Source organism: Dermacentor albipictus, chromosome 6, assembly GCF_038994185.2.
Source record: "Dermacentor albipictus isolate Rhodes 1998 colony chromosome 6, USDA_Dalb.pri_finalv2, whole genome shotgun sequence".
In the NCBI taxonomy this organism is placed as follows: domain Eukaryota; kingdom Metazoa; phylum Arthropoda; class Arachnida; order Ixodida; family Ixodidae; genus Dermacentor; species Dermacentor albipictus.
In genome coordinates, this window is record NC_091826.1 from 15,889,830 (window position 1) to 15,902,053 (window position 12,224).

The 12,224-nt window shown below is 45.4% G+C and overlaps 1 protein-coding gene across 2 annotated transcripts in view; it reads right to left on the bottom strand.

The window, feature by feature from the left end:
- Positions 1-12,224, bottom strand: part of Pfrx (6-phosphofructo-2-kinase/fructose-2,6-biphosphatase) — a 155,787-nt gene that overhangs the window by 130,187 nt on the left and 13,376 nt on the right. Inside the window, exon 2 of one of the 2 annotated variants that reach the window (XM_065452781.1) lies at positions 4,050-4,266. The exons of the other annotated variant lie outside the window; for it this stretch is intronic. Within the exon in view, the coding sequence (XP_065308853.1) occupies positions 4,050-4,125 (76 nt within the window). The 5' untranslated portion in view covers positions 4,126-4,266. The remainder of the gene's footprint in view (positions 1-4,049; positions 4,267-12,224) is intronic. 2 annotated transcript variants of the gene reach the window in all.

The window sequence follows — 12,224 nt, forward strand, 5'->3', positions numbered from 1 at the left end:
GTTATTACGATCGAGAAACACCAACCCAGGAAATAGCACCAGCTTCGAGTTACCCGTCCCGAGCGGCGAAATGCATTGACTTTCCATACATCATTTTCCCACAACGCCTAACTTAAAGCGCCACTAAAGATAAATATAAATTTAGGGCCCACTATATTTTATAACGCTTCATCAATAGCTAAGCGGCGACTCTTAATGTGAGAGAAATTTCGGTAAGCCAACAAGAATGCGAAAAAAAAAGAAGAAACAAAGAACGCCGGTGGCGGCGCCACCTTGAATTTCCCGCACCAGTTCGTCGCTGGCGTCATGGATTTTAGCAGCGTCTGCACGAGTCTATGGTTCAATGTTTAATGGCAAAGAGTGAATATACACCGCATTCCAAAGGAACTAAATGCTCAATCCATAAACTGCCGATAACATTTCTTGCACCAAAAGGTCTGAAATACGTGAAAATATATCTGGATGTCCCCACGAATAATTGATGGTGACCACCTAACGCAAACTTCAAAAATACTTATAATCTCTCTCTCCCTCCCTCCCTCCCTCCCTCCCTCCCTCCCTCCCTCCCTCCCTCCCTCCCTCTCTCTCTCTCTCTGTATTAATCGACCTGGTTCTACTGAAAAAATGAAAATACTCTTGTCAAAGAATACTTTAACAGCCTAAAATGTTATAAGTTGCTTTTTAGGGTTCCTATAAAGCGTAACGTCGCGAAAGAAACTTTGAACCTAGCTTCGAAGGATTTGCAAGGACGCGTTTCCAGATTAAACTTGCTGTTTAAAGTGCGCCGTAAAAGCAGGACCCCGACAAGACAAGACGGCACGACAAGAGCACATTCGCGCAGAAGTCGCCGCGACACGCAACCTCGGATATTCTTTTCCGGGAACTGTATGCTTCGTTTTTGGTTTGATATCGCGGAAGCACCTCGTATATATTGACGGCTGCACGAAAGAAACCCGCTTGCGCGCGGGCGTAAGGGGCTTGTCGGAAGTGGTGAAGAGCGATGACTGCTTTCCTTGCGCAAGCTTCAAAGCAGCGCCGTCGCATCGTTGCAGATATAAATACATGCGACGCGCAAGCAAAGAGGCAAACACAACCCGCGAAAGTCAATGCGTGTGCTGTATGCGCTCGTTTACAGACCGCCGGGTTTAGCTTACTTGAACGATTTCATAGCCAACATCAGCAGCAGCAGCAGCAGCCTATTTTTTATGTCCGCTGCAGGACGAAGGCCTCTCCCAGCGATCTCCAATTACCCGTGTCTTGCGCTAGCTGATTCCAATTTGTGTCTGCAAATTTTCTAGTTTCATCACCCCACCTAATCTTTTGCCGTCCACGACTGCGCGTCAAGTACCATACCATTTATCCCCAGCTCACAATTGACACCTCACGAACAATAACTTCGAGCAGCAATAATAAAATCCTTATTAAGCAGGCAAAGTTTTCAAATATCCGTCCTCAAAATCTGATAGAACACATACAAACTCCAAACTATGCTATAAGGAACGCTTTTGACACTCTTAGCCGGAACGCCAATGTATTCTGTCGCACATTTTGAGGACGAATACCTCGAAAGTGGTGCTATAGCCTTACGGTTCCTGCTAGCGGGCATGACTTCACCACTGCATGGCACCGATTTCTCAATTTCAACATAATGTGCCCCAAAACTTTGTAAATATTTGTAACTAGCCACCTGGATATTCCGAAAGTTCACGTGCGTAATTCTTGCCCCTTCACGAAACCCAGCTGGAAACGGCTGAGCAACGGCACCTTACGCCGCTGTTCTTAAAACAAACGCGATGGTTTTCATATCGCGAAAGTAATTTCTTGTAAAAATTGCCCGTGAAAAAAAAAAAAAGAATAGACGAAGAAAAACAGGTAGTATATAAAAAGGAAGTCAGAACGCCTTCAGCTGGCGCACTGGCACTATTCATATCCGTATTGATGCTACGTGAATTTGGGGATTGCGTGCGCGTCTATGCGGTACGCGAGCAAACAAGTGGAAGCCAGACGTGTCGAAATGCCAGAAGCCGCGATGCAAAAGAGCTGCTGCGACGCACTGGCGAAGCACGAGCAATGAATACACGCATGCTGGTTTCCATGTGGCAAGGCTGCGCTCAGCATGCATACCGCTGCGGCTCTGTCGGTGGCGGTTAACTCGCGTGTGAATGTCAAGGGCGTATATAATGCGATGTGCGCGAGGCTTGTGTTACTCGCGTACACACAGTTCCTGGAGAATATATATGAATAAAAAAATTAAAGCATTTATCATTCAGCGATTACAATTGAAGCAGCTGAGGGGCAGTTTTGGAGGTGAAACTGCATTTTATTTATGCACGCCTGGCAGTAACGAACAGCCTATAAGATACCTGTTACTTCTTTGGTTCCTATTCTCTTAACACAACTGTCATCTTTGCCAGTTGTCTTGGGCAATAAGCCGGAAGCTTCGTCAAGGCAGTCGGGTCGGCTTCACCTTGGTTGTCTGATCGATGCGTCTCAACGTCGCATAGCAACGCAGTGGTTGTATGATCGAGGGACGCGGCAGTTGAGGGTTCCGGCAATCGAACCCTCTACTACCGAGATTGCAGGTCCGTGCGTGTTTGCCGCTACCGTGAGGTTTACCGAGACGGCGAGTATACGAGACTGGGCAACACGGAGAGAAACTCCGGCGTACCCTTTAGCCAAGACGAGACAAATCATAGCCGAATCAACGCTACATAATTTGGCGTCACAAAGGCGGATAGAGCTCGGAACACTTCTGCAGCTTGGTGTCATTTTTCTTAGACCTAACAGCGCAAAAAAAAAATAAAGAAAAAGAAGAAAGACTGCTGATTTCAATTATAACGACAAAACATTGCTGATACATTGTACTCAGCATCAGATAACACTAAGCGATGTGTCATTTCACCACTTTACCGTACAGTTTCATTGAATCAAAAGAGACTTAACCATCCCTGATTTCCTTTTTCTTTATTTTGTTTTCTCATTTTTCGAGAAAAGGCATATTCGAGGCTTTCTAGAAAACGTACGCATACATCTCGTGCATCAGTATACTTGGCGCTTGCGAAAGCAAAAACTTAATGTCAAGGCGAGAAATCAAGGCCCCGAAGCAGTAAAAACTTGGCATCACGATTTCAATCCAAGGCGACGAATCGACCAACCAACCCAGCGCCGAGATGTAAACAATAAATGTCATGACGCACGAAGGTAAGCACACATATAAAGGTTATGCGTTAACCAAGGCGTCGAATCCAGAAAGAAAAACAATAAGTTACATCTGGAAGAAAGCTATATTCTCGCACGTAATACATACATTTTCGACAAAATACGAGTGCACATGCTTACACAGCGCGTTTCAACGATGTGGTTGGGACAGATCAAAGGAGACCAAATGTTATTTTACAATGTGCTCTTCTCGGCAACTCTCGGTATTTTTGGTAATCAAGAATAGGATGATTACTTAAAACAAGGTGCTGTGCATGCAGCAACTATGTAAATCAGTCGGAGACAGGCCCATGCAAAAGAAATAAAGTGCCTAGGCTCCAGAGTTTAGAGATATCCATCACGTAATTTGACACACACACACACACACACACACACACACACACACACATATATATATATATATATATATATATATATATATATATATATATATATATATATATATGTGTGTGTGTGTGTGTGTGTCAAATTACGTGATGGATATCTCTTAAACTCTAAAACTATATATATATATATATATATATATATATATATATATATATATATATATATATATATATATATATATATATATATAGGCCGGTCTTACAGCCACCAAAGGATATATAATCCATAAAGCCTTCGTTATGGTCTTCGTTGTCAGCGATAATCGATCTTTTCTCTCTTTCTTACTTTTATTGTATTAATGAAATATAAATGTAATTCACTTAATTCCTTGCCGCGGAATTCTCATCTGCGCCACACTATATACACAGTCACGTGCAAGCTAAGGCGAGGACGACTAAACTGAAGAAAAAAAAAGAAAATGTGGGAGTCATCGTCCCGTTTACCTCTGATGGGGAACGGCTTGGTGCCGTTGCTGTACTTGCGGGCCGCCGAGATGCTGTTGTTCCGTGGTTTCAGCATAGCAGCGGTGGCGTGCAGGAAAGACAAGGGTAGTGGGCGGGTGTGGTCTCAGCAGCAGGATAAGGCAATTCTCAGCGAGTTGCCGTGGTTGGCATGCGGTCCCCCTCTCACTCTCGTTTCCCCACAACACAGGCGGTTAGTCTGCACAAATACAGGCACAACACGAGAGGAATGGGTAGTTAGAAGATGGTTGTCAGTACAAGGAAAGTGGGAACACTTTCAACACAGCACAATGCGCTAACTCATCGCTACACCTTGAGCAACACGTAAGTCAGTTTCCTCATATAGAGGGCAATATCTAGCTGTTTTACTTGTGAGAGCAAGTTACACTTAGCGTCTACATTGGCTCGTGGAGCATCTTGTCTGAAGCCTTTTGGAGGATCATATGTGCTTCCGAGATCTGTTGTCTAGCAAAATTTTAATTTCAATAGAAAATATTAAACATGCGTCTGCACCGATTCGTGTCACACATAGATTGAAGCCTCCCGCGTGTCACATGCTCAATCATGCAAGAAACAAAAAGAGCGAGAAAATACGCAAGGGTGCGCGCACCAAAACATCGCGGTGTCGACAAGTGACATTGGCTGAGCGCGTGCTAGTAGATGGCGCCAGGCACCGCACAACAAGCTCGGAGGCTTCAAGCAACGCATGTATAGTTGAATTCCGGTGTTTTACGCTCCAAAACCCTAACCTGATTATGAGGCACACCGGAGTGAGGGAATTCCGGATTTATTTTGACCACCTATGTTTCAGGAACGTTTTTTACATACCAACCCACCGGAATGCGGCCACCGCTCCGCGACCACCACCCGCGACCTCGAGCTGAGCAGCGTGACGCCATAGGCACTGATCTACCGCGGAAGGTGGCAAGGCGTGCATAGCAACCGAGCCTTGCTAGCGCAAGTTCGCCAAAGTGCGCCTTGAAACAGCGATTCAGGAGTGAGAATTCGTGATGCACAGTGCGGAACAGAAGGGAGAGAAAGTACGATAAAGTACGATTTGTTTGCGCCTCTCCTGCGCTATCAAGAAAGTATTGCAACTCGCCTACAGCACTCTATTCTTGATGAGCTACAGAGAACATATGTTTAGTAGCGGCACAGGGTGCAAAAGAGACCGCAGTTTTCTATGGCAGATCCTTACAGTTCTTCATAAACCAAAAGTAAAACAATGTTAATGCGGAAGGAAAAACGGATGCAATATAGGGATACACACATCAAGTGTTGCATGCTGCGGGTTACATTAGAGCAGGTAAAGTCCCGATCACACACAAGCTTTGGAGCAGGCTATACGGGTTGTTGTTGTTGTTGTAGCCTGTGATGCGTGTGGCTCCTACCCACGATGGGGGATTGGCCAAGAAATGGGTGGATTATGCGAAATTAATACGGAGCATAAATTTCCTAATAGTTATTGAAATAGCATTGAAGAGCGCAGAATTACCTGTTAAAATAAAATCAGGAAGGGTTGATCACGAAGATTTACATCACGAAAAAGACAAGGACACTAATACGAACGATAAGAGCGCCTAGCTGCTGGCTCCGCTTTTCTGCGTTATTTTATTCGCTTAATTTGTTCTTTTATTTAAGCTCGTTGCTTAGTTCACATATTGTACAACGTCCGATCGCATTCTAGGTCATTATCTGGTTTTGTCTAGCACTCGCAGTCATCATCTTATCAGCTTGAAGTTAGTGGCATTTCCTTTTCTAGAGGAGGAGAACCTAACGCCATAAAGTAGAAACAACAACAACAACAAAAAAATCTTGCAGGTATTTTTTACCAATGCAACTTCTTGGAATATAGACAATACAGTTCACACAGTTCACAGCACACACAATACAATAGGCTCAATCAGCTACAGTACGCGGACACCTTATACAGCAGAAAATGCGCAACAGATTAGGGAGCCTTGGATTTTGCGTACTAAAAGTTAGGGGACACAAAACACCAGGCTTGTGTCCGATGGTTTGTACGCAAAACAACCACGAAGCTGTACAAAAAAAAAAAAAAACGGAAGCCGAGAGTGGCGCTTTGCGTACGCAAAGTTACCTTTGTGTACCCAACCCGTTTGCGTACGCAAAATCTAAAACTCCGATATTGGTCGTACGGCACTACGGACACTAGACAGCGCTGACAGCCCCCGTAAAAGAGATCCCTGCACCGAAACGTACGTGCCGTGCATTGTTCCGCGTCAGCCTCTGAGCTGAGCGCAGCGCCGGGCCGGCTCATCGACCACAAATTAGAGGGACGAGAAGCCCGGCAAGTCGAGCCCCCCGATCCCTCCTCTACAAAAAGATGAGAGGCGACGCGAGGCACGAACCGCTCTTTCTAGCTCCCAGTGCATTATATACCGTATCTTCCCGTCTACAACATACAGTAGACAAATGATTCCCTTCTTCTTCTTTTTCTTCCTTTTCTTCTTCTTCTTTTTCTTCCTTCTTCTGCACCTTCTTCTGCTGCTTCTCCTTCTGTTTTTTTTTCATTTTTTTTTTTCAGATGCGACAGGCCTCTGGAACGTTCTTCCCGACAGTGCGAGATGCTTAAAGTGTCGCTGTCTGATAGCCAGGAAGTGTAGCGGGCGATTTCGCATTTCTTGCAGGTGATGGGTCTACTACCCGAGTGCTAATCTGATGCTATACAGTTGTCAACGACTACATGAATGATGCACAGCTAAAAGGACGGTTCCCTGAAAAGTCAAAGTGTATAGCAGGCACGTACCCAGGGGGGGGCCCGGGGGGGCCCGGGCCCCCCCCGAAATCAAGTGGCATACCCCCCCCCCCCTCCCCACCCACGCCACCACTCCTCACACATTCCTAAAGCGCCGCCAGATTAATGTTGAGACTTGGCAGCTGTTCATCGGTCAGCCTTACGCTGCCTTTTTCACTCCTTTTAGATGGCGGTAGTTATCGGTATCTCTTGTAATGTGAAGGACAGTTTTCTCATAGATTCCGCACCCGCGCGATTAACTCGAGATGCGTTCAGTTGTCACCATCTATTCAACCGTCACGCGCATAGCTGTTGCTTTTGTTAGTTCAACCTTCTTTGTTTAGGCTGATCCTGGGACCAGGAGAGGGATGCGGCTGTTACTCAGCTGGTCTGTACTCTCATGGAACGAGTTGCGGCCGGAGAAAACGCCAATTGCGTTGAACTTTTCCCTTTGCTTCATTATTTCCTTGAGTTACGGCTCGCCGCGACGCTGGCAGATGCCCGGAACCATATACACGTGATATGGGTTAGATAAGGTGGGAAATAAAATTATGTGAAAGAGCGTCCATCATGAAACCCTGCAATAACCCTTAAACCCATAAGCAAGATGACTGTCGCCCGTTACCTTGTCTGTTTTTCGTTAACTGTATAGCACTTTTCGTGCAAAATTGGAAACTTGAAACAAAAATCGCAAGGAGTTGAGAAATTAAGCGATCTACTAAGGGAGAGAGCCAACGCAACAACCAAACTGCAAGCAAAAGCGAATAATAAAAATGTTAACCGTTGTTTATGATAATATTTAGGGATCAATATCTTTTTATTTAAAAAGGAACTAGAGAAAACGCCGCCGGAAGTGGAGAATAATTACTTGCTTTCAATGACGCTTCTACAGTTATCGGTCGAACCGCCTCACGTAGCCACTTCTCTGCTGTGATTATGTGGGTGTTTTTCTAACCTTTCTCGGTGAGCGCAGTACGTCTAGAATCGCAGAGTCCTGCGCTCTAAGCGGTTGTATGGGATTGGCGGCCGCACAGCGTTACGCAATTGGCGGAACTGCCAAAACTGATCCACAAGGCGAAAATAACTGATATTCGAAACTATAACATGTGAAACACTGAAGAAGCCGTAAAAAATGAACGCAGCCTGAAATCAGTAAAAGAGAAACCTGGCATAGGACAAACCATGATGCATGCACTAAAAGATAAGAGAAATAATATCATAAGCAATCTTGAAGATACAGTAAAAGCAGCGAAAAAATTCTCTAGCTGACCTGTATACAGTGCCCACAGGAGTCACGATACCTCACTTAGAAACAGTAATGAACAGGATACAGAAACTCTCCTATAACTAGCGATGAGGTCAGAAGTGCGCTGCAAGACATGAAACGATGAAGAGCGGGAGGAGAAGGTGGAATAACAGTCAATTTAATCAAAGATGGAGGAGACGTAATGCTTGGCAAACTGGTGGCTCTTTATACGAAGTGTATATCGACTGCAAGGGTCCCAGAAAACTGAAAGAATGCAGGCATTATACTAATACACAAAAAAGGAGACGTTAAATAATTGAAAAATTATAGGACCATTAGCTTGCTCCCAGTATTATGTAAGATATTTACCAAAATAATATCCAATAGAATAAGGGCAACACTGGATTTTCTCAACCAAGGGAACAGGCTGGCTTCAGGAAGAGATACCTTACAATGGATCACATCCATGTCATCAATCAGGTTATCGCGAAATCTGCAGAGTACAATAGGCCTCTCTATGTGACTTATATAGATTACGAAAATGCATTTGATTCAGTAGAGATACCAGCAGTCTAGAGGCACTACGTAATCAAGGACTACAGAACGCTTACGTAAAAAGCTTGAAAAATATTGCTACATGCGTGTGGTATTTGTTTGTTTGAACGAGGTGCGTGGGCGCCATCGCTCCAGAAAAGAGGAGAAAGAACAAACTGGGCTCGCGCTGTTAATCTAACCGGTCAGCGCTGCAACCGTTGTTGTAAATATAATCTGTAAATAGTTTCTCGTCTTACTGGCTCGTCCTTCGCGTAAGAATATATACAGAGGTTCTACAGCTACCTTAATTCTGCACAAGAAAAGCAGGGAGCTACCTGGAGAGAAAGGGGTCAGACAGGGAGACACAATGTCTCCATAGCTATTTTCTGCGTGCTTAGAAGAATTCAAGCTATTAAACTGGGAAGGCTTAGGAGTAAAGATCGACGGCAAATATCTCAGCAACCTTCGGTTTGCCGATGACATTGTTCTATTCAACAATGCAGACGAGTTACAACAAATGATTGGAGACCTTAACAGAGAGAGTGTAAGAGTGGGGTTGAATATTAATATGCAGAAAATGACGATAATGATAAATAGCCGGGCAAAGGAACAAGAGATCAGGATCGCCAGTCGGCCACTAGAGACTGTGAAGGAGTACGTTTACCTAGGTCAATTAATCACAGGGAACCCTGATCATGAGAAGGAAATTCACAGAAGAATAAAAATAGGTTGGATCGCATACGGCAGACATTGCCAGCTCCTGACTGGAAGCTTACCATTATTATTGAAAAGTAAGGTGTGCAATCAGTGCATTTTGCCAGTGCTGACATATGGGACAGAGACTTGAGAATGAGTTAAGGACCGCGCAAAGAGCGATCGAACGAAGATTGCTAGGCATAACGTTAAGAGAGAGAAAGAGAGCGGTTTGGATCAGAGTGCGAACGGGTATAGACGATATTCTAATTGACATCAAGAGGAAAAAATGTAGCTGGGCAGGTCATGTAATGCGCCGGTTAGATAACCGTTGGACCATTAGGGTTACAGAATGGGTACCAAGAGAAGGAAAACGCAATCGAGGACGACAAAACACTAAGTGGAGCGATGAAATTAAGAAATTCGCGGGCGCTAGTGGGAATCGGTTGGCGCAGGACAGGGCTAAATGGAGATCGCAGGGAGAGGCCTTCGTCCTGCAGTGGACATAAAACATGATGATGATGATGATGATGATGATGATGATCGAGGTGGTGGGCCCCCCCCGAAAAAAAATCCTGGGTACGTGCCTGGTGTATAGTCTACAAAAATATTCTACAAGCGATCTACAGACCGTCGATATCAGTCAAAAACTTGAATTAGAGATAAGCTGAGGTACTCTGAGTATGGGCAGTGGAGACGGGGATTCAAAAGAAGGGAGAGCGAAGATGACGACTATACAGAGAAGAACAAGCGCCATGTTAGAGTAGCATAATTTCAAACGCTAACAAGTCGAAAACGGCTAAATAAGCGTTGTTGCGTTTCCAGGTGCGCCTCCCCCTTGAAACTAATTTAATTCAACATCAAAAACGTGAATTCGAAACAACGTCATGCTCAGAAAGTGGAATCACAGCGACTGCACGTCGTGCTCCCATGTAATCACGCGTAGCTGGCATTCATCTCCTGTTCGCATTCCAATTCATGCTGATAATTTACATGGGCTACGTTTAAGCCTGTCAATAATGCATGTCTAGCGCAGATAGCACACAAAAGCGCTTGGTAAGCGGCACTGTAATGCTCGACACCAGCGTCACTTAAAGCTCCGAAATTAGAAATGTCAATAGCGGCCCTTCTGCGACGTCATTGGGGGGCTCTTAGAATCTCGATTGATTGATTGATTGATTGATTGATTGATTGATTGATTGATTGATTGTTTGATTGATTGATTGATTGATTGATTGATTGATTGATTGATTGGTATTCTTGCTGACTGAGACAGATCCACACTAATATTACCCACCTGAAGTGCACTAACATGTGGCCAAAGCTCCGACCAAAACAACTACACAAAACCAACGCAAGACTGTTGCTTCTTTTTTCTTGCTTTTTTTTTTCCTTTCCATTCCGCTCACACGAATGCGGCCACCGTAGGCGAGAACTGAACCCGGGAGCTCGATCGTGCTCTGCAGCAGGACGCCGCATCCACTGAGCCACTGCGGCGAACCAAAGAGAGCGATTGTACAAAACATGAAGCAAGGCTGCCTGTTCGAGTTTCGAATTTCTTTGTGCGTCAGGTAGGTCGCAGCCTACAGAGCGAGAAACCCGGTACACGACACGCCTGTCACGCGGCCGCACGGCCGTCACACCACCGAACCTCTCTCCCTCGCCGTACTCGGCGTGTCACTGCCAAGGACACGCACAGCGTAAATTTAAATGCCTCGCGCCGGCGATGTGGCACCGCTTCGCTGAAGCAGGCCAAGGCATCCTCGGCAAGGAACGTAGCTCTCGGCGATTTGGCATCGAGCACCGCGGCTGGCCTCCAGCCCGCTAGGAAAGCCGGCGCCACAGGGGAGAGGGGGGGGGGAGGTTGAGATAGTGTCAGGGGCGCGAGCCCCTCTGTCCCGCCGTTTCCCAACCCCTTCCTCAGGACCACGCTGCAGAGTGTGCGGTTCCGCGGAGTCCCTGTATATAGGAATGCTACGGTTGCACTGCGAACACCATCCTCCGCCTCCTCCCTCCTTGGCCCAGACTTGCTCAGACGGTTAGTTCGCACTCCAACGGTTACAACGACTGGCTGTCAACCACACAGGACAGCCGAGACGACATGAAAATAGCAGTAAAGTGCATGTGGAGACTTGATGGAAGATTAATATGCAGAAGACAAAGGTAATGTTCACTAGCCTGGTAAGGAAACAACAATTCATGATCGCCAGTCAGCCTCTAGAGTATGTACGGGTCTACGTTTATCTAGGTTAATTACTCGCAGGTGACCCGGACCATGAGAAGGAAATTCACAGAATAAAAATGCGTTGGGGTGCATATGGCAGGCATTGCCAAATACTAACTGGTAGCTTACCACTGTTGTTAAAAATAAAAATGTACAATCACTGCATTCTACCGGTGCTAATAATGAGGCAGAAACCTGGAGGTTAACAAGAAAGCTGGAAAACAAGTTAAGGACTGCGCAAACAGCGATGGAACGAAAAATGTTAGACGTAACGTTACGATACAGGAAGAGAGCGGTATGGACCAGAGAGCAAACGGGAATAGCCGACATTCTAGTTCACATTAAGAGAAAAAAAAGTATGCAGATCCCACGTACTGAGAAATCGATGTAAGCGAAGCTTTCTGTGCTGGTTCTTTTGACTGATGATAATTAGCAGTGATGTTGACGGCGAATGTTTATTTTCTTCAATGTTTAGTCCAATAAGAGAGTGGTAAGTTGATGCTTAAACGTTACCTCGCGTGCACCACTGCAGTTTGTCTGCGTACTGAACTGAGCACACAGGGAGGCGTGTTTGCTTAAGGCGTTGCTGTACGCCAGTATTCTTCATAACCTCTAAGAGGGTGGGGCATTGTCATTCCCTCACATGGCACATCGCATCGTGCCGGAAGTGTTACATTGTAACTGAATTATGGGCCTGCACGT